This window comes from Zeus faber, assembly GCF_960531495.2.
Source record: "Zeus faber genome assembly, chromosome: 12".
Taxonomy (NCBI): domain Eukaryota; kingdom Metazoa; phylum Chordata; class Actinopteri; order Zeiformes; family Zeidae; genus Zeus; species Zeus faber.
The window spans coordinates 7,196,752-7,219,465 of NC_137196.1; the positions used below are offsets into that span (position 1 = coordinate 7,196,752).

The 22,714-nt window shown below is 42.4% G+C and overlaps 2 protein-coding genes across 2 annotated transcripts; both read right to left on the reverse strand.

The window, feature by feature from the left end:
* Positions 1 to 343: 343 nt before the first annotated feature.
* rabggtb (Rab geranylgeranyltransferase subunit beta) lies at positions 344 to 6,180 on the reverse strand. The gene is made up of 9 exons (XM_080010734.1): positions 6,135 to 6,180; positions 5,718 to 5,825; positions 5,428 to 5,625; positions 4,811 to 4,916; positions 4,596 to 4,648; positions 4,386 to 4,496; positions 2,865 to 2,990; positions 2,384 to 2,533; positions 344 to 1,117 (listed from the first exon to the last, which is right to left on the reverse strand). The coding sequence occupies exons 1-9, from the start codon at positions 6,135 to 6,137 to the stop codon at positions 977 to 979; spliced, it is 996 nt and encodes a 331-aa protein (XP_079866860.1). The 5' UTR covers positions 6,138 to 6,180; the 3' UTR covers positions 344 to 976.
* A 5,455-nt stretch (positions 6,181 to 11,635) lies between these two features.
* On the reverse strand, positions 11,636 to 21,022 carry acadm (acyl-CoA dehydrogenase medium chain). The gene is made up of 12 exons (XM_080011673.1): positions 20,881 to 21,022; positions 17,949 to 18,045; positions 17,741 to 17,838; positions 17,476 to 17,545; positions 17,261 to 17,361; positions 17,033 to 17,113; positions 16,567 to 16,697; positions 15,989 to 16,097; positions 15,403 to 15,543; positions 13,862 to 13,957; positions 13,518 to 13,766; positions 11,636 to 12,098 (listed from the first exon to the last, which is right to left on the reverse strand). The coding sequence occupies exons 1-12, from the start codon at positions 20,893 to 20,895 to the stop codon at positions 12,027 to 12,029; spliced, it is 1,260 nt and encodes a 419-aa protein (XP_079867799.1). The 5' UTR covers positions 20,896 to 21,022; the 3' UTR covers positions 11,636 to 12,026.
* Between the last annotated feature and the right edge of the window lie 1,692 nt (positions 21,023 to 22,714).

Here is a 22,714-nt window from a genome sequence, read left to right on the forward strand (position 1 = left end):
TACTATTGTGCGACGACAACAGGGACCTACTGTGACCCTCGAAAATAAATAGTACAGTCATGATTGTGTTAGAAATTGTAGCATTGATACTGTGTGTTCTTGGCAAAGAACTTTGTGTTTTTCATTTCCAGTCATTAAAAAAAAACAAAAAAAACCTTTAGTTTCCCCCCAAAAAACCAACAGAACACAAGCAAAACCAAAACAAACCCTATAGCTGTTCTTAAGATGTCGCTGTTGCCTATCCAGCTGCCAAGCCTACGAACACAGTGATTCTCTTTCTTTAAAATGATTTGACAGTATCGCCCCCCCCCCCCCCCCCCTCGTAAAGTCGTAAATTAGGCACAGAAATTAGGGAAACCTGTTTAACCTAAATCCCGATCTATGTAAGACTTGACCGTGCTGTTACTTTGCTCGAGGCTGCTAGGTTTTTTCTAAAGATTACCTTACAGATGTAGAGTAAACCCAAATGTGCCGAAAAAATGTTTCCATTCAAATATTGTACCAGAAACACGGTAATAAAAATATGAATTCTCCAGGTTCGCCCCTGTAAGGGTCATTGACTAACAAAACCTGCCATTGCCCTGGCTCCTCAGAGACAGCACCAGGCAGAAGGAAGGGTCTCAAGACAACTGCAAAAACAGCAAATGTAGCATCTTATATGATGGAAATCAAGTCAGGATTTTTGAAGGAATGTTGTTCAACATTTAGTAAGCTAAAGAACATCTGCCCGTGTGAATTGTCTGCCGTAGTCCCCCCAGCGGCGTAAAGCAAGAAAATGGATTCACTAAGATAAATACGTGTTGGAACACCAAAGCAGAATCCTGGCGCAAAGGGAGTTTGTCCTTTAACAAACCTGCAGCTAAAACAAGTCTCAGTCGGTGGTGGTGGTGGTGCTCCTTTTCATGTGCCTGTTCCCCCGGGATTTATCGGTGGTGCTCGTGGTAATGTTGGTGTTGGAGGTGGGGGTGGTGGTCTCTCAGCTGAGAAGGTCCGGCTGCAGGCCTATCCTCTGGAGAACGTCCTCGGGCATACACAGCACAGGGTTGACCGCCTTGACCTGCTCCTCCCCAAGCAGGGAAAGCCCTGCCACACCGAACAGGGTGTGGAAGGGGTCCACCTGTGGAGTGAGACTAAAGTGAGCAGAACAGTAGAACCCTGCTGAGCCAAAACCCCAACTCATACAAAAGGCTTTCAGATTGATGAAACAATCCGCAAGACTGATGAAGTAGTATAGATAAGGGTTGGAGAGGATGTGAAAACGCAGGTGCAGGCAATTATTAGTTATGGATAATGAAGAGATGATGGTATTTATATTTTCACTCCAACCGATTGCTATTCATGCCACGGTCCGTGGATGAGCGCACGTCAACCCGTGTGACAAAGGTCTGTACCAACCACTTTCCACTGGGTCACTGAATTCGACTCCAAGGCCGTCCAATGAAAAGAGGCCATTTTCCCCTGTTGTGCCCCCATTGCCGTCTCAACCAGTCACAATTTGCTTGCCTAAGCTTGTCCAATCTGTACGGTGGCACAGTGCATTGCACTGCTGCCTCACAGCAACAAGGTCCTGGGTTAGATTCCCGCCTGGGGCACTGTGCTCCAGCAGACTATCTCCCTGAAGTTTGCATGTTCTCCCCATGCTCACATGGGGTTTCCTCCATGTAACACCAGTAAGGACCCCCAGCAAACACCCATCATCGTCTGACCAGGCCATATGGAACCAGGTCCCCAGGTGCGTCATCAAATGCTGCCCACTGCTCCTCTGGCTGCCCACCTCGGAGGAAGGACAAGCCAGGATGGCTCAAATGCAGAGGCCACATTTCACTGGCCACCATCCAAAGCATATGCATGTGTGTGTGTGTATACATGTGTTGTGTGTCGTGTGACGATTAAAGATTCTTCTGACTATTATAATTTGTTTTGTTTTTTATAGTCCAGTCTATTACACATTGATATTCTGCCAGTAAACACACAATCAGGTGAGAATAAGGTGAGATTTACAAGAGTTTTCTTGTTTGTAGTTAAGATTCCTGTGAGAAATATTTGCTTGGCTGAAAGTAAATAAAAGATAATAACAGGGAATAATAGAGAAGCAATATGAAAGATAACCTCCAAAATAGTTTTTCCAATTTCAGGCTTTTAAATCTGTGTATTTTCTTTTTTGTTGTTAGCTTAACGTATAGCTACACTCCGTGAATTCAATTTTACATTGAATTTAACAGGTTTCAAATTTGGGCCCCCAACATAATGTACTATGAAATCCCTTGGCCAGACAAATAACTATAACCATGTATTGATTGTATTGATTATTTTGCCATTATTATTTCAACCGCAGGTCCTGGTGGTTACAGTATCTGCATATATGGAGCAGAACACGTCTTACCACATCTCCCGGTCTGTCGGCGAAACCCCCGGTCTCCTCATCCTGGCAGGCCAGGATGAAGGATCGCAGCTTGGCCTTGTCTATCCAGTGGATCCTCCCGATGATCTTCAGCGAGGCCAGCACCCACCAGGAGTAACACACATCCGGGAGCTGAGCAGGACGCAAGTGAACAAAGCAAAAGATTTTGTGTTGCATTTTAAGCCTGGCCTAGAATAACATACGTTTAAGGCCTTATCAAACTATTTATATACTCAGTTATGATGCTTATGGTTCCTTTGTGTTTTTATTTTAGATTTCTATCCCTTAGTTTAATTCTGTTAGTAATTACACAGTATTTTTTCCACACAGCCCAGTCACACTGTGACTGGTCTTAAATGGCCTAGAAAAAACAGTGAAATCCGGATCCCTGAGGGGTTGTGGACCCACGGATCAAGGCCACTGGTCTGCAACAAGGCAGTGGGATTTGGGAGTGAAAACCGACCTTCTCTGGCCGTCCGTTGAGGCCTCCGGACGGCAGCTGCCTCTCACAGAGCCACCAGCCCAGGAGGTCGCCGTTGACCTGGTGGAGCTGGCCTGTTAGCGACAGGAACCCTGTGCAACAGTAGATCTGCAGGGGAGGAGACGTTCCAGGACATTTCCGTTATTGAGAAGAGGACTTTTCCTTAAGAGTCCAATAAAGTCTTCGTCTCATTGTTATATTTTTAATGCAAGAAAACAACTTGTTTCAGCTTCTTTTTTCTCTGTTTTAGATGATGGTAATATAACACAAACACCATTACACAAATGCATCACATGAGAGAGCTTGAGCCTCCGTTAGCTACTGGAATCTCTTCATTTTTTAAAAAGACACAATACACAGTGCGTGGTTATGAATAAGGGTGCTCCGATCGATCGCTATTCGTTCTTAATAATGGGATTGGTGATCGGAGGTGACGCAAAACACACAAGATCATTTTTCTTTCTGTTATGCACGGCAGTGTTCCCTATACATTTTTGTGGCGGCCTGCCACAATATCAACATTGACCACTACAAATTCATTTTCTATTGTTTACTATTTAAACTAAAATTTTAGTATAAATAACGTGAACATAACTGGGGGAGGAGTCAGAGTTTCTTTTTCCTCACTGTTTTCCTCAGCGTTCATGCCGCGGATCGTTCCTTTTCCACTGTCCCACAGATCGGGAAAGTGGAGAGGCTCCACTGCACTGTTAGACAGTGGTGTACACAGGTATATTTATTTTCATTTGATTACTACTTGTATGAAACGTTTTTTCCCAAACACAACATAGTTAAGGCACTGTCCTGATCACTGTGTAATGGAATGAACAAAACAAAAAACCCATGTGTTCACATGCAGCATCAAGCACATCTCGCTGTTGCTATGGGACCTCATTTAGTAAAAACTGGATGTTTTTGTGTAAATACTTTGCTTGTAAATAATGAATCCTGCACTTCTGTAACAGGGAGACTTTCCCAGCCAGACTTAATATGATGCCGTTGCCGTGCGATTGAGTACGTACTTCCGCTAATGCGGACGATGACGATGTGGCCCAGGACACATTTGCGTTTACAATGCTAAAATAATGTGGCCGTATGTGGCCCAGACCACCTTCGAATGTGGTCTGGGCCACATTGAGGAAGTGTTATGTGCATTTACACAAGTGGACACATGAACTGTCCACTTGTGATCTTCACCGAAGACGCATGTTAATAAATGATGTCAACGTGGTCTAAATCCAATGCTTTGCCCCTTATGCTTAAGAGAGAGAGTGGAATATGTTGCACGTGTTGCCTGACAATAAAATTAACAGTTGTAAATTCATGATACTTTCTCATCTCTTTATTTTAATACGTAATATACAATGTTATTAAATAATGGGATACGATAAATATAAGGCTTCAAATAGACTCCGTGATCAGTATTGGGCGATACTGCCTCCAGCGATCGGCCCCAAAAATCCTGATTGGAGCACCCTTAGTTATGAACTCGGGTAGACAGACCTGGCCGGCATGAGACTCTGAGCCAGGTCGGCAGCCAAACCCTCCGTCGAAGTTCATGCAGGACAGAACGAACTCCACCGCCTTGTCGACATTTATCGAATCCAGTTTGCCCTTTAGGAGAATGGACAAGAGACGGTGATCTCAGAATTTTTTTCTTCACACGATGCGAGCCAGAGTAAACCCGCACGCCAATGACACATACGTACGTACCAGTAGCGCAAGTGTGGCGACGGCACAGAAGGAAAACCTTGTGTCTATTTCTCCTGTAGCGGCAGGAAAAACCCCAATCAAAATTACAGCGCTTATGATGGCTCAAGAGGAGTGGCAACAATCAAAGATTACCATAGGGCTTTGTTTTACTCTCGATGGAAATATTAAATTACAGTGAGATTTGATATATATTTGAGATATGAAGCCACACGCACCCCATTTGTCCCCCGCAAACGAGCCATCTTCTTGCTGCAGCCCTTTGATGTATTCCACCACCTTGTCCACATTGATCACACTGACATTGTCATACAAGGACAGGATCTGAGGAGGGAGAAAGGAGAAACAAATGTTAAACTCGAAAAATGCTCGAATTTCAACAGATCTAATGCCACACAGGCACATTCTATACTGAGATCTCCTTTTTACGGCGTCTTCCAGGGTAACCAACGTGAAAGCATTCCACGAAAGGGGATCAGAAAGAATGCTGAGACCAAAAGATGAACATGAGGTGGATACTATCCCCCCCACAACAAAGCCAAATCAAATTTTGAACAAGAAAGTATGAAAAGTTGCATGCATGGGAATTCTGCAGGTTAGGTTTATTTTCCAGGTTGATAATATAAAAAAGAAAATCCCAATATTTCCATGAAAATAAAGTAGTCATAACACATACGATACCGTCTAAGGTTCAGATCAAAGGATCGGTTCAACAGTTAGTCATCTGGACTGAAGTTGGGATAAATTAGTGCAAAGTGGCTTATAGTCGTGCACAAAACTACATGAGATACACGTGTGCCTTCGCTACACATACAATACATTTCCTCGCAATTACCTGTACTGCGCTGAGGGTGTAGAGTAGATGAGGGTCGTGTCCCACGCTTGCGCTAATGCCTCCACACTCGTGCTGACAGGACTTGATGAAGTCCGTGATCTCGTCGCAGTTCATCCTCGGGAGATGGCCCATGAGGTCCATCACCGTCAAGCCCCAGTAGATCCCACTCATTCGTAAATACTCAGACAGCGTGTACTCCTGGGAAGACGGGAACGAAAAATAAAGTATATATTATAAAAGGAAATAGCCAAACCACAGAGCAAAAAAAAAAAAGTAGAGATCAAACCTACGTAGTCATCCTTTTTGGAGCCGTAAGCTGCTATGTAGTCAGCATGCTTGTCCGACAGGAGAGTGTTTGGGGCATCAGGCTTGAGGACAACATCTTTCACTTGGGTACCCTGGGATTAGAAATCCGAAACAGATCACAGATCCCGCTAAATGTATATAACATGCAGACACTGGTGATGCAGATACCGAAACCATTATGGACCGTGTTGGAAAAAAAAAAAGTGTAGTAAACAAGCAATATGCTAAGCTAGATTTTTTGAGACAGTTAGCTGTCCTCAATAAAAAATAAATAAAAGGCGACCTCGTATCAAATGTTGAGGAAAACGCCGACTATTTACAATTCCCATTGCTGCAGCTGTCAAGCTATTTCACAGAAGTAATACACAATTAACCGGGTATTTTAAGAGGAAAGTCGTTACCATTCTGGAATTATCGCATGATCACAAGCGTCGCACTTTAACTACGTCATCGCGAAAGCGTCAGCATGCTGTCATGATGCGTTCAATCGGAAATCGGAAGTCGGTCATCTGCTTCCTTTTCTTTATCTTTTTTGCGGTTTAACGGCAGCTTGTATCCCTGGTGTTTACTCTTACAGCGTCCGGTTGGTCCGATTATCTTAAGAAAGCTGACCAGACACTCCTCCAGTATGCCCATTAACCCAGCTCCTGTTAGTCCTGATTTTTCCATTCCCTCCATTATAGCCTCTCTCTGCTAACTATATTTCCTGCAGTTATAACAAGGGCATGTTCTACTGTGTCTGGTGCCTGACAACATAGTTCACATAGTCCAGTCGGATGCTTCCCTATAATGAGAGTCCCGTTCTGGTTAATATGTACTATTATTAGTCTGGTCATCACTACCCCCTCTTTTCTATTTCCTCCACTCTCTTTGTTATTGCTTGTAGTTGTCTTCCTCTTATCTCCCAATCCCAGTGCCGCTGCCACTCTTCATTGATTTTCTCCCATGCAACGCCCTTTACATCTGTTTTGAAAGTTTAAGTGTAGTGTTTGTTTTCTTTTTCTAAACTGGTTGCTTGGCTACTCCACTCTCTCATTACCCATAATGCCTGTCAGCGCAGGAACCCGAATGAGTGTGCAACTCCACCGTATATATGCGTACAAAGTTTGATGTCCGTTTGCATACTGAGACTCAGCAGCAGAACGAGTCTTGTCTGTTTTTGGACGTTCAGAGCCGTCTGTGAACACTTGTACATACTCTGTGTGTTTACTTTATGTATAACTATCAGACTCATTTACTAAATCAACACTTTCCTTCCTTGTCTTAACCCAAAGTTATTTGAAATCTACCACCATTGGTTCTAGCACCCACGCAGGGGTTGTCGGCAGAACTCCATTCTAAAGATTCCCAGGTCTCTAGCTGCTGCATCTCCTGTCGAAACTTGATTTTACTGTTCCCCCCCTTTCCCAGCAGGCCTGTAGCACATTTTTGGTCAGTGGATTGGCTCTGTGCCCTCTCGAATTCACTCAGTAGTTGACTCTGAGTTGTTTCCTGCGTAAACACGGTGGCATTTCTCCTGTCTCGACTTGTTGGGCGGACACAGGTGATGTACTTGCTGCTCCTATGCACAATCTGAGGGCCCGGCCCGAGATTGCATCTAATCCTCCAAGCACAGTTTTAGACTACACTAGACTGCACTCCCATAATTCGGCCTTGACCTAATTTGCACGACATGTATATATATTTCCAGGATGGAAAACAGTAATGTCCGCGTTCACCGAATTAACGATTTCTGATCCGGTAGTGACAGTCCCCGCTTTCCATTGCTTCTGTTTGGGACGCCCGCAGCAAATGTCTGTTTCTTTGCCAGGTTTGTGAATTCTGCGAGCCACAAAATGTATGTTGAGATTAGATTCAACTAATTGTCATTGCACAGAGTACAAGTACTGAGGCAACGAAATGCATTTCTCTGAATTTTACCATCCTAGTAATTGATGTATCTAGGAGCAGTGGGCTTCCATGCAACAGCGCCCGGGGAGCAGTTAGGGGGTTCAGTGTCTTGCTTCAGGACACATCACCACGCTACCAGGAGGAGTCGGGGATCAAACCGGCAGATAACTAGACGACCCGCTCGACCTCCTGAGCCACTGCCCAGCCTAAAATGTATGTTACATAATGTAACACAAAATCTAAGTTGGGCGTGGTTTCAGATAAATAAAAAAATCTGATGTAATAAACGATGTGCAGTGTTAACTGTTTGTGACGCTGTGTTGTAGTTTGACATCAGGTCTGTCAACTCAGTATGAACTCGAGCCGAGCAATCCTGCCCGACAATTACAACTTGGAATTTCAATAAATAGCCTTTACTTTGCACTTTCTCAAGTTGGAGAACGGGTTTTTCCGCAGTCCATGGAATGTGGCATCCACATTTTTAGAAAGAGAAAAAGAGAAAAAATAATCTCAAGTGGTATAAATTGCACTTGCTTATATTCTATATTATGGGCTGATATTAGTTGTGACATGGTAGTGATTATTTCCTGGACCCATATTTTTTATTTTAGCCCAATGTGTTTTACATACACACACATCCTTTGAAGGCGCGAAAGTTTGGTCCCAGAAGTGTCGAGACAGTAGGCGTTGAGCTGGATGGGAGAGCTGGACCAACTGCAGCGACAGATGCAGAGGACAAGCTCGCTGGGGGATGAACGGGAGATGGCAGAGGGAAGTGATGGAGCAGGAAGTGGGTTACGACAGATGGAAGTGGCTCCCGGAAGTTATGAAGAATCGGACATGGTTCGAAACAATTACAACAACAATTACAAGATAATTGTTGAACTTGCGCAAGATGGGGCTTCTTCCGGCGACTGGAATCCAATACAGATAACTAAATCCATAAGTATTGAAGTCGGGGAGGTAAGGAGTGCTAAAATATTGAGAAAGGGATCAGGGCTGATTATATGTAAGGATGGAGGACAACAAGAGAAAGTCATCCGAGTGAATAAAAAAAAAAAGTTCTCTGACTAGTGAGAAAATTGGTCAGGGCAGTCGTCACAGGGATTCAGGTAAATGTTTCAGCAGATGATGTGAAAGGAAATGGAACAAATGCAAATTAAAGTGAGGGCAAACGTATGAAAGCAATCAGAAATGGGATTAAATGTTTCTCGGTTTTGATCACCTTTGATGAAGAAAGACTCCAGGAAAAGATTTTCATTGGATATACAGTATGTGTTATGACGTGAGGCTGTATGGTCCCCGACCATTCAGACGTTTCAAGTGTCGGAGATTTGGCAGAGATGCAGCGAGTCAGGGTTGCCCAGGGAATCAGCTAAACAGAGGCAGTAAAGAAGGTTTCAGGAGGCATGCAGGTGTCAAGACAAAGTGACACTAGGGACAAAGATACAGGAAAATGTGAAGGATGCGGTAAGCTGCAGGGGAAAACTCTGACGGTGAGTAACAATGATTTAGTTTATGGCGGGGATACGAAAAGCCGAAATGAAAGGATCAAAATAATTGCCAAATCAGCTGAGACGTACTAGGAAACAAAGACATTCTTAATGAAGATACACAATCCTCTCAGACATGGGCTGGATCCTCTTAACAGTGTTAATTTTACTGCAGTGGAATGCAAGAAGCTTCATTGAAAATGGCCAAGAGTTTAAGAAGTATATTGATAATTTGGAAAAGAAAACAAATGTCATTTGTGTACAGGAGACATGGTTGAAACCACAGTTGGATTTTAATATCGAGGGATAGGGTGCAGTTAGTAGAGACAGGGAATCTGGCAAGGGAGGAGGAGGTGCAACATTCATACAGACTGCTGGAATGAGTTATAAGGTTACACATGTAAGCACAGGTTATGAATCAATTGTGGTGAATGTAACAGCTGACAGAGGTACAATGGATATTATTATTATTACAGACACATTTCCATAATTTCCTATTTATGTAAAATCATGGAACGAATGGTCACAGAGAGATAAACATATTTTCTCAAAAGTAAAGCTCTTTTGTCTCCCTAGCAACCTGGGTTCCCTTAGGTGTGGGAATACAATGAATTCTGTATTGTGCTTAGAATCGGACATCAGGAAAGATCTGACCAACCAAGGAAGTAGCGACAGCTGTCTTCTTTGACAAGGAAAAAGCATATGACATGCTCTGGAAAGAAGGGTTTATTAAGTGGCGGTAGAGTATATACTTGCGTTCTGGACTTTTTACTTGACAGGAAAATACCAGTAAGAGTCCGTGCAGAATACTCCAGTGTACACTATATGGTGGAGAATGGAACACCGCAAGGTACTGTATGTACTGTATGACATCTTCTCTCAGGTTGAACAAAGTGCAGGAAGATCTTTGTATGTGGATGACGGGACTCTGTGGATAAGAGGCCGCAATGTATCTTATGTTAATAAGAAAATACAAGCTGCAATAATTGAAGTGGAAAAATGGGCAAGGTAAATGGGGATTCAAGCCATCAGCAAAACAGCAAAAGCACAAGTAATTTGTTTCTCAAGAAAATCGCACCTGTTTCCTTAAAATTGTATGAAAAACCTCTTGAGCAAGAAAAAGCTATTTGATTTTCTTGGGGTTTGGTTTGACAAAAAAAGCTCACATGGAATGTGCATTTGGATAAGGTTAAGAAAAAATGAAAAAGATCATCACTATACTTCTACTACACGGATTGTCAGGATAGGCGTGGCAGCATGTAGATCTCTACAAAATATATACTGGGCACTATGAGATCTGTCTTTGTCTTTGACTATTCGTGTGTAGCTTACATGTCAGCAGCAGAATCAAACCTCAAGAAGGCCCTGAGAATCTGGAGTGGATCATTCAAAACATCTCCAGTATCAGCAATGCAGGTGGAAATGGGAGAAATGCCTTTAAGGGAGAGTGAAGTTAATGCTGGCATATTGGGCTCATACCCAGGGGCATTGTGATATACATCCTGCCAAGAGTGTTTTAACAGTTTGCTGGGAACATGAGACAAATTTCATACTTTTTGGGTGGATTGGTGATGCAAAGGAAGAAAGCGTAGGATTACGTCAATTACAGTTTACATTTCTTCCATTCCTCCCTGGTAATTCCTCTTGCCAAGTATAGACCTCAACATACTGCAGGGATAGAAGGAACAATTCAGAGTAACTTCCAGTATGGCACATAATGCAGAACTATTTTGGTCAGCATTTTTTAGATTTAGTGTTTACATTCACAGACAGCTCCAAATATCCTGGATGTGCAGGTGCAGCAGTATATATCCTAGTAAGTGAGACGAAAGGGTATCAGACCATTGTCAGTTAATACTAGAGAGCTACTGTATTGGCATTATTATTGGCCCTGCAGTGGATAGAGAGGAAATAACACATTTAACATTAACATTATCATTTAGGACAGATATCAATGAAAATATGGCGTAAAATGTAGAGGATAGAAATTAAGGGTATATCTACACGCTTCTTTTGTGTTCCTGTTGATGTTTGTGTGGAGCAAAATGATCAGGTGGATATTCTGGTGAAACACTCAGAATTTAGGATATAGACCTACAATTCCATCAAGTAAAGCTGAAGCTAAGATGTTCATTAGGACATATGCACAATCAGTATGACAGGAGTACTGGGATGAAAGTGAAACTGGAAGACATTATAAAATAATTTTTTCAGTCACTAAGGAAGGCAAAACACTGACCTTCCATTGGCAGGTGTCTTGGGGAAAGAGCAGGCAAGAAATATTGTGACATTATGTTTTTAAAATGAACTGATTAAATGAAACAATCTAGAGGTTTTTTTAAATTTTCTGCATAACACCAAGACAAATGCATTGTTCATGTAAACTTACTTGGCAATAAAGACTATTCTGATTCTGATAATCTCCTGTTCCACACTCGTGTCCAGTTGGTGGCGGTAAGTTCGTGGCCTCTAAGTTGGTTTGCCAACCGCCAATAAACACTAAAGAAGAACACATCCTGTGAATTTGAGTTATTTCTGTTTTATTTCTGTATCTCTGATCACCTGTGATTATATTCAACACTTGAGTAACAATGATATAAGGAAGATCATGAACAAGAACAAATATCAGTTTTACTTTTCACAATTCACTGCATTTCACCATTCAATAATCATCTCATGTAGCACAGTTCAACTAAAATGGTATTGAGGTCCTATTTTACATTTTTTTGGACATCAGTCAACAAAAGAAAAAAAAGCAAGGCATATGAAGTAAGGCAACAATTACATTTTTCTGCTGCATCCTGAGTAGTGCTATTCACAAATGTTTTTTTTTTTTATTAAATGTTTTTTGTTCGTTTCTTTAGTTACAAGGGCGACTTTTCAGCGTGGTCTGGTCTTGGCGTTCCCAGTTTATTTCCTATACTTTCCCAGGTGTTCACGAGCAATGATCATCCGTTGGATCTGAGCGGTGCCCTCGTAGATCTAAGAGAGGAAAAAAAAATATTAAATGTATAAAATCACAAACACCCACTAACATCCGGCATTTGTCACCAGTAGGAAAGGGAAAAACCCAGGTCTCAGTCCTGGGTCAGTTGACCCAGCAATAGACCCAGGTTTTAATCGGTTCCGCCTCCGATCAGCTCTGATATGAACAGGGCACCAGGGCCGACCGCTAATTTTGGACCCTTTACCGTGCGCGTTGAAATTCCAGATGCTGACGCATAAACAGACAGAGATATCTATGTATCCCATTTAGAATCGAAAATCAAAATCAGGAGTTATTGACATTTTTTCTGCCAGGGGGACCATGAAATGTGAGTGTGGGGATCGCACCGTGGGGACCACGACGGAGAACCTGCTTCTACTGTAGTGTTGGGTCATGAATGATCAGATTCTTTTGAACGGCTCAAAATAAAAAAAAATTATATTTTAAAGTTTTGTCGTCGTTTGTTTAAGTTGCTGTCTCCTCTACTGTTTAATAACCAATCACACTAGAATCGTGACACGCCCCTTTCCCAACGTGTTCATGATGTCAAACGTGACGCACCAGAAAAAACGGTATTTCTCCTGGCATATTTTTAGTGAGTTGACCCGGGTTTTTTAAACCCCAATAACCCACTTATATTGGTGTGAAAACAGTTGTGAGGTGGGCCCCGATGGATCAGGCTTGTTGTTCCAGCACATCCCAAAGATGCGCATCGGACCCTAACCCCGACCATCCACATGATGTAGAAGAAAACGTGATTCATCAGAGCAGGCCACCTTCTTCCATTGCGCCATGGTTTGCTGGTTAGACGCTCACGTGCTCATTGTAGGCGCTTTTGGTGATGGACAAGGGTGAGCATGGCCACTCTAACCGGTCTGCGGCTACGTAGCGCCATATGCAGCATATGTGTTCTGGCACCTTTCTATCATAGCAGCATTACCTTTTTCAGCAATTTATGCTTCAGCAGCTCTTCTTTGGGATCAGACCAGACGGGCTAGACTTCGCACATCAATGAGCACATGGGCGTCCATGACCCTGTCACCAGTTCACTGGTTGTCTTTCCTTGGACCACTTTTGGTAGGTACTAACCACTGCATACCGGGAACACCCCACAAGACCTGCCGTTTTAGAGATGCTCTGACCCAGTCGTCTAGCTATGGTTTTCCATTTTCCTGCTTTCAACACATCAACTTCAAGAACTGACTGTTCACTTAGTGCCTAGTATATCCCACCCCTCGACAGCAGCCATTGGAATGAGATGAGCGATGTTATTCACTTCACCTGTCAGTGGTTTTAATGTTGTGGTTGATTGGTGAATATACTGTATGGAAGGTGAATTTTCCATCATCGCTAATCAAAGCAGTATAAACATTGATGTTAAAAAATGTATAAATAAAAATCACCGCCCTGCCTACCTGGTAGATCTTGGCGTCTCTCATCAGCTTCTCCACAGGGTACTCGCTGTTGTAGCCATTGCCGCCGAAGACCTGGACGGCGTCGCTGGCTACCTGGTTGGCGATGTCTCCGGCGAAGGCCTTGGCGATGGAGGCGTAGTAGGTGTTCCGGCGTCCCTCATCCACCTCCCAGGCTGAGCGCTGGTACGCCATGCGGGCCAGCTCCACCTTCATGGCCATCTCAGCCAGCAGGAAGGACACGGCCTGGTGCTGGGGGGGAGGGAGAAGGAGGGCGAGAAACCTGTTCAACTTCTGCCAATGTGTTTTCCTTTCTCCCCTGTTAATCAGGAGTTATTTGACCAGACCTCGGCGATGTGCTTGCCGAACGTCTTCCTCTCCATCGCGTAGTTGGAGGCCTCATCCAGGGCCCTCTGCGCCAGGCCTGTGGCACCTGCTGCTACCTGCACAATTTAAATTGACACACAAATGTAAAAAATAAATAACTTAATTTTTTTTTTCATTGCACAACCACTGGAATTGGTTAATACAGAAGTGTATATTTCCTTTTTTTGGTTTATAGGCTTATTGCCAACATCGTGTTTACTATTAAGGCTCATAGTTAATGTTAAAGTTTGTTGTATTTCACCATTTCTATCTTCAGATCATGCTGGATCTTCTGGTTTACTGCTTATTTCAAGTTATTGTATAAGACCGTGATATTTTTAGATTTCAGATAGTAAAAAAAAAACAACAAAAAAAAAAAAAACAATCCTAAAGTAAACAACAAAAATATATAAAATTGGCAACTACAATGACCTTGTCTTTTTCTTTTATCTGTTGTTTATCACTAGGTTTGGTGTATATTGCCATATCTTACTGTGTAGTTAACTGTGAGGTTCATTGTATATACTGTATAAACCTCTTGAATATATAGTATATGTATTCTCACACACACACACACACACACACACACACACACACACACACACACACACACACACACACACACACACACACACACACACACACACACACACACACACACACACACACACACACACACACACACACACACACACACACCATTTCTTATCTGATTTTAATTCGCACCTCTTTCATGACTGCAGTTTTTTTTGCTGCCACGATGCCTGAATTTCCTCCCGGGGATTAATAAAGTGTTATCTTATCTCGCCAAAGAAATACAATTGATGTTGGGTGTCGCTGGTATTTGAACATCATTATTAAGGCTGCCTTCTGAAAGTCAACGAGTCAAAACATCAGTCAGAAACCGAGCAGGCGTCTTTTTTTTTTTCTTCCCCTCCAGTGAAACAGATAGAAGCTTTCGAAATGCACAGGGATAACATTTTAATGGTGAATCGTGAATAAGGGGAACCACAAATATATTTTTATATGAATCGTCCAGACATGGATGCAAACACGTCCTCCAAATAAAACAACTAATAAAAACAGTGTGGGGACAGGGCACGGAGGAACGGGGCACGAATAGACTAGACTGTTAAGATTATTTTTTGTACTTAACGCATGGAGAGGGGGAGAAAGTTTCCCCATTACGCATGCGTTCAATCCATAAAGAGACGTAGAATAACCCACATCTAAAATCAAAACACACTGTTCTGGCGCGCTGATCGCGGACATCGTCAGTACCATCTGAGAGGGAGACAGGTGCGCAAAATGTGCTTCAATCACTCCCTCTCCGCGCCCCCCTTGGTATACTGCTGTCTATCTCACCTCTAGGAAGAGCCAGCCCGGCCCACCCCTCCCCTGCCGCTGAATAGTTGAATATTCGCATTGAACAGCCAAATCCGATTCCACTAACAAAATTCTGAGTCGGATACAGCCCTTATCATTATGATGACCAGCATTGAGGAGGAGGTGCTTGGCTTACGGGTGGCCGGGTCTTGTCGAAAGCACCCATGGCGATCTTGAACCCAGCTCCCTCCCCGATCAGGACGTTCTCCTTGGGTATCCTGACGTCCTCGAAGGTGATGCCCCTGGTGTCTGAGCACCTCTGGCCCATGTTCATCTCCTGCGAGGGACGAGACATTAAACATTGGACAGAAGAAAATACTGGTTTAAGTTTACATTTTAGGATTATTTATTGTTTTGTTGCAAATGTACATGTTTATATGACAAATAATCTCTTGAACTTGAACTTATATTTCATGTTTATCACAAGATTTATTTTATTGTTAACTTCCTAATATTTCTAGTCCCATTTTTATTGTTGTTTTGTTATTTATTGATTTTATTAGTTGTTGTCATTTGTTATTTATTGTTTATAAACAGGTTTGTTGTATATTAGTTGACTGTTGATTTTGAAGGTTTAGTGAATATTTTCATATTTTCACCCCCCCCCCTCTGTTAGGGTTTGAATAAGTCTTAAATAAGCCCACTGTTCTTTCAGGAAACAACCTGACACTTTTGGTGGCTACAATATAAGGTGTCAGAGCGTCCGATCAGCCTGTTCTCACCTTCCTGCCAATTTGGATTCCCGGTGTGTCTGCATCGAGGATGAAGCCGGTGAAAGCCTTGTTGGCCGAGCATTTAGGGTCTGGGTCGGAGCGGGCCAGAAGGAAGTACCTGGGTGGGAAGACGGAGAGCACTTCAACGTCCACTCAAAACCTCACACATAGTTGCCATTTCAAGTACAACACATTTTTTAAATGATAACATTAGTGACTAGTCAGATGGATACATAGACAGAGACGGAGGGGTAAACAGACAGATGGATAGATAGATAGACAGAAGGATAGATAGTCAAACATTTTGGGATTACCTGAAAATTTGGCAATGTACAATAAAAATTAAAAAAATAAAATAACCTAACAATAAGCCTAAGGTAAACAATGAACAAAAACAATATATATAATTGGCTGTTAAAATAACCTATGTTTAAACAGAAAACAATAAGTCAACAAAAAGCAATACCAAAAAACGAACAAAAATCTACTAATAATTAAGAAAAGTAGAGAAATGACATCATTACAAAAATTACAATATAATAAACAATAAGACAGAAAAATTAACAATGAAATATTTGACGACAGACCAGTTTGCTTTCCCACCGTTGGTGATCCACATCTTCTGTCCGTTCACCACGTACTCGTCCCCTGTTTTCACTGCGCGGGTCTTGACGCCTGCCACGTCGGAGCCGGCACCAGGCTCAGTCACACAATATGCCTGCACACACATCAAGTGCACACACAAACACACGCAAAATCAGCAAAGCATCGAAAAAGATGAAGGATCCATTTCTTCAAAGATAGATAAAAAATAAAGCAATAGAATAAAAAATATTACAAGGAAAATGGAAATACGGGAAGAATGTGAAAATATATAATAAAACCAAACATAACTGTAGCAATACACACTAAAGCTAAGGATAAACAACAAATATATCCAAGAATAAAAAAAGCGAAAAATGATAAAAAAAAAAAAATCCAACAAAAATAAAATTAACCCAAAAAAATATTAAATAAAAACAATATAACATGAATTAACAAAACAACACTTACACACATGAGTGGCTCCTCAGTCATTCTGCCCAGGTACTTCATTTTCTGTGCCTCATTCCCAGCAATAATAACAGGCATTTGCTGTTGGACGTCATTGAGGTTGATTACCATCACACTAATAAAGTGCCAGGATGATTTAAATAAATAAATAATAATCATCATAAATAAAGGTTGAAATCTGCACACTTCAAATTCTTGATCGTTTACTCGCAAACAAACTCCACTTACACCGAGGGAGTTTGCCTCAATGGCGGTTTGTATCCCCGTGCAGCCATATGCCAACTCTTCTGTGATGAGGCAGGCATCGAAAATAGACAGGCCCATTCCACCTGGGAAAAATAAATCAGCTTAAAAAATGACACCAGCAAGGTATTGAAATTTAAATGTAAAAACAAATGTAAACCTGCTGAGAATTAACTTAGTGAATGGGGTAAACTACCTACCACAGTCCTGTGGGATGTGAGAGTTAATCAGTCCCAGCTCCCATGCTCTTTTGATAATGGGGATGGGATACTAGGAAATTAAAGAAAAACCAAGCATGTTAAAAACCCCTCAAATGCATATATTTGGGATTCAAGCTCAGAAATACAGTTGTTTTTTTTGTTCGTATTAATACAATAATTAATTATTATTATTATTATTATTATTATTATTATTATTATTATTATATGTTTGTATTATATATATATATATATATATTTCACTCACTTCACCACTTCTGTCATAGGCAGCCGCGGCAGGTACAATCTCCTCACGGGCAAACTTCCTGGCCAGCTCCTGGAACTCCTTTTGCTGGTCCGACAGCTCTGTTGACAAAAGGAGCGAGTTGAGTTGCTCTGAACCGCGCTCTTGTGGGAAAAAATAAAAATAAATAAAAATAAAAACTGTACACGTTTGTGGCCGGAAGGGTGCTCACCGAAGGAGAATCCTAAAGATGTATGAGGGGCGTTGGCGGCCACTTTCGCACTGGTGGACTGGAGGCGGATCCCAGTCTGCACACTGGCTCTCAGAACCTAGAGCAGGTTCAATTTAGAGTTTCCGTTAGAAAAAATTGGTGCCGGTCAACGTGTCCTGGAAGATTTCAATTTCCCAGACAAATGCGGTCAAATATGATCTGCTTTTATTGAGCTTAAAAACAATTGAAAAGCAGTCTATATAGAGAATGACATCATCAAGGCATGTAGATGGATAATATTTTTTATTGAATTTTCAAAATAAGTCCCGTCTGTAAACGCCATTTTAAAAATAAATCAATAGAAATTACGAATATTACTCCCTGAAATTAAATCATTTTCATTCATGAACAATAAGTAAAAAGTGCAGCCGCTTTTATTAACATTTTACTAAAATAATATCCACCATCATTCCTGTGCCAAAGATTGCCTCTCCAGCCTGCTTGAATGACTACCGTCCAGTGGCCCTCACCTTGGTGGTAATCAAGTGCTTCAAGAGGCTGATTAAGGATTACAACTCCACCTCCCTCCCCCGTACCAGTGACCCACTGCAGTTTGCGTGATGTCCGAAGAGATCCACGTACGACGCAGTCTCCCAGGTACTGCACACCACGCTCACGCACATTGATGGCCGGAAGGGGGCCTATGTGAGATTGCTGTTCATCGACTACAGTCCTGTCAATATATCTTCTATTTCTTTCGGCTGCTCGCGTTAGGGGTTGCAACAGTGGATCATCTGCCTCCAATACCTTCTGTTCTGCACATCTTCCTCCCTTACACCAACCACCTGCATGTCCTTCCTCACCACATCCATAAACCTTTTCTTTGGCCTTCGTCTTTTCCTCTTGCCTGGCAGCTCCATCCTCAGCATCCTTCTCCCAATGTAACTCTCATCTCTCCTACACACGTGTCCAAACCATCTTAATCTGGCCTCTCTCACTTTTCCACCAAACTGTCCAACCTGAGCTGTCCCTCTAATGTACTCATTCCTAATCCTGTCCATCCTTGAAACCAACCTCCCAATGAAACTCTCAACATCCTCAACTCTGCCACCTCCAGTTCAGCCACCTGCCTTTTTGTCAGTGCCACCGCCTCTAAACCGTACAACATAGCTGGTCTCAATACCGTCCTGTAGACCTTCCCCTTCACACTTGTTGGAACCCTTCTGTCACAGATCACTCTTGACACACTTCTCCACCCACTCCACCCTGCCTGTACTTTCTTCTTCACCTCTCTCCCACACTCTCCGCTGGTTTGGATGGTCAACCCCAAGTACTTGAACTCATCCACCTTCTCCACCTCCACTCCTTGCATTCTTATATTTTCGCCGCCCTCCCTCCTATTCAGGCATATGTATTCTGTCTTACTCCTGCTGACTTTCATTCCTCTTCTCTCTAATGCATGCCTCCACTTCTCCAGGCTCTCCCCAACCAGCACCCTACTCTGGCTACAGATCACAATGTCATCTGCGAACATCATAGTCCACGGAGACTCCTGCCTGATTTCATCTGTTAACCTGTCCATCACCATTGCAAACAAGAAAGGGCTCAGAGCTGATCCTTGATGCAATCCCACTTCCACTTTGAATGCCTTCGTCAAGCCTACTGCACCGCATTACTACTGTCTGACTGCCCTCATTCATATCCTGTACCACTCTTACGTACTTCTCTGCCACCCCCGACTTCCTCATGCAATACTACACTTCCTCTCTCGGCACCCTATCATATGCTTTTTCTGAATCCAAACGGGTCGCTAATGGAGCATTCCAGCTTCCAAGCAAAACCGTGGAACTCAGGTCATTCGTGGAGTTAACAAAGAGGCGCCAACATGGCATGGGTGGCAGGTGGATGTACACTTAAAAAGAAGTAGAAGTTTTGGACCAAAAATACATCTTCAGAACAAGATAAGAATTCATTGACGTGGTGATCTCTGTGGAGGCACCTGGTGCGAACTTTGTCTTTCGTCCAAATGCCGTCGGGTCATGGCAGGCGACGGCGTTCAACCTCCCTTTCCGAGTCACTCAACCTCCTGAGCTTGTTTTTCCCGGAGCCGCAACATGTTTCATTTATACCGTATTTCCTTAATTATAAACCTGTACTCAAATATAAACCGGTAAACAAGGCGGAATCTGATCAGTGTGCGCGTTTTGTTTTCTCCTCCAGTGCTGCGCCTATTTTAGTTGTATTGTTTTAATTCGTTTCTTCATGTATGAAATGAACATTTTAAACCCAAAAAAGGGACGTTCCGCCCTAGGTCAGGACAGTGGATTGAGGAACTAGTTGAGGAAGTACGAGTACTGTTAATAAATGACACTGAGTTTGATATTTTTGTCTGATCTTGACGAAAAACAAAGCCACTCCCACCAATCTCCCTCTCGCGTTCGTGCTTCTTTCGCCGCAGAGTTCTCGTTGAGTATCCTGCTGATGGTGTTCTGGCACATGGTCTCCGGTGGTTCTAAACGTCTTTTTTAAGTGTACCTCCTGCTTTTAGACGAACAAACATCACCCTCAGAAACATTCCCCGACACGTGTTCCTGCGTTTTCCCACACAGGTTTAGTTACAATCATAACACATTCAACTGTTATGCGGTTACCACTAGCAGAGTTGACAATTTATCAAAGATATTCTATAAGGTTTTTTTTTCAGGCAAAGCAGCTTATGAAACGCTGGTTTCAAAGCTTATGAAACTGTTTATTTATTATTATCAGTTATTATGTAACTGCCTGTGTAACTTCAGCCGCCGGACCAAGTGCAAGACGACAACAAACCAAAGCAAAAATGACGGATAACACTCGTTAAAACGCAGATTCTGAAAAAGCATTCGGACATTGATGAAGCGGTTTTTTTGTTTGTTTTGTTTTTCATTATGATTAATGATAGTTTGAAGGCCATTACCTTGTTGAAGAACATGTTGTTGCTTTCCTAGTTATGTTGGCCTGTGAAGCCGCAACAAGACACACCGAAGACAGCTTTACATGCCCGGGGTTGCCTGGTCTGTGTGACAAAACCAGCGTAATGGCGGGTCCAAACCAGCGGAAAGCCAGCTGGGGACGGGAAGGCACTCACGGAGAACGGTTTCGTTCCATACCGTTCCATACATCATCCCCAGCCTCGTTTCTATTATTTTTATTCATCCATATCATTCATTGATTTTGCATGCAAAATAGGTCTACCCAACCCGCGTCAACAAATTCAACCTGCGGCAACGCTTCAAAAGTAGCCCAATTCTACAGGGAAACCATGGACCTGGCAACACTGCTACTTGCCAACACTATCGACCTTGACTATTGGGGGGGGGGGGGGGGGGGGGGTTCTTCTGAGCCAATCAGAACATTGGATTTAATGACGTGGAGGCCTTTGTCCATCCGATGACTTTTGAGAGACTTTTGTCCCACTTTCTTACGTAATCTGAATCATACGACGATATTTCACATGATCCTTCACAATATATGCACTATAATTTTATATTCACATAATATATATACGAAATCAACATACGGCCCAAACATATATGTCTATATCCATGTGGAATACTGATATTAAGAGGAATAAATTATTTAATGTGGAAATATAAAGAGGAATACAATAATAAATAAAATAATAAATTAATTGAGGTGGAAATATAAAGAGGAATAAAAAATCGAATAAATGTTAATTGTTGCATTTATTTTCGCATTTATTTTTTTACATTTATTTCCAGATATACGTCTTTATTTATTTCTTTTTTTTTTTATTGATTTATTATTTCATACATGTTCATATATATTTTTACGTGTGTTTATTGTTTTATTCCCGTATATATTTATCTATTCATTTCTGCTTTTCTTGACGAGAATAAACTGTCAATCAACTTGTTTTGCTCCGCCCGTTTCAGGACAAGCCGGTGGTCGCTGGCCATGTCCATGTGCTGCGTTCACGACAAGTGGGAGCTGGAAACTTCCAATTCCGCTGAGGGAAATAAATTTCCATCCATCTCGTAATTCCGAGACGGAAACGTGGAACTGAGGTCCTCAACATGTTGTTGTGTGACTTTACTTAAACGTAAATCACCTAAACGGCGTTCGTAGTAAATGGCATGGTAAGTATAAGATGGATGGTAGGAATTTGAGAAGTTTCCCAGTTCGCACTTGTACAGTGGCAGAAGCTGAACCGGACCTGAGAAGAGACCTCAGGAAAGCTATTTGAACTCTTGCAGAGTGGGTGGAGGAAAATGGTGAATCAGATTTATTTTGACGAGGGTGGCATCTCTAATTTGGCCAAATATCCGAGCTGAAAAATACGTCTATCGACGAGGTCGTATGGCCCAATCTGCAAGAAGTAGTCTTAGAGTAGGACTCAGAGAGGGCTCTGACAGGAGGCCACCAGCAGGTGGACCATGTCCACTGGAAGTTCCTCTGGACCTACTGAAGTCCTATATTCTAGGTAATTCCATAGTAATACTTTTTGAAACTTTGAAATCGTTTGTTTAGCGCTATAGCAACTAGAGCACGGAGTCTTGGTGATCTGGAGGTTGTCCATTGGTCCCCATTGGTCCATTAGTGTCGTGTAGTTCAGCTTCCATCACTACTCAGTGTTTCCCATGCATTGCATTATTTATTGATGTTACTACCCGCCCCTGTCAGCTACCACCACAATTAGAATCCAACACTGCATCCTGCATTCATCCTTGATATTCAGTTCGATGGGTTAGACAGGCAGAAATCTGAGCCTATGGTTTAATTTGTAGCCT

Excerpts from the sequence above, each read along its gene's own strand:
- rabggtb (XM_080010734.1), bottom strand. Across the intron at positions 4,917-5,427 it reads ACACCCTCAGCGCAGTACAG|ATCCTGTCCTTGTATGACAA; the intron begins GTAATTGCGAGG and ends CTCCCTCCTCAG. Across the intron at positions 4,497-4,595 it reads TCGCCACACTTGCGCTACTG|GGCAAACTGGATTCGATAAA; the intron begins GTACGTACGTAT and ends ATTCTCCTAAAG.
- acadm (XM_080011673.1), bottom strand. Across the intron at positions 17,839-17,948 it reads ATCTTTAGGATTCTCCTTCG|AGCTGTCGGACCAGCAAAAG; the intron begins GTGAGCACCCTT and ends TTTTGTCAACAG. Across the intron at positions 13,767-13,861 it reads TCGGCAAGCACATCGCCGAG|CACCAGGCCGTGTCCTTCCT; the intron begins GTCTGGTCAAAT and ends CCTCCCCCCCAG.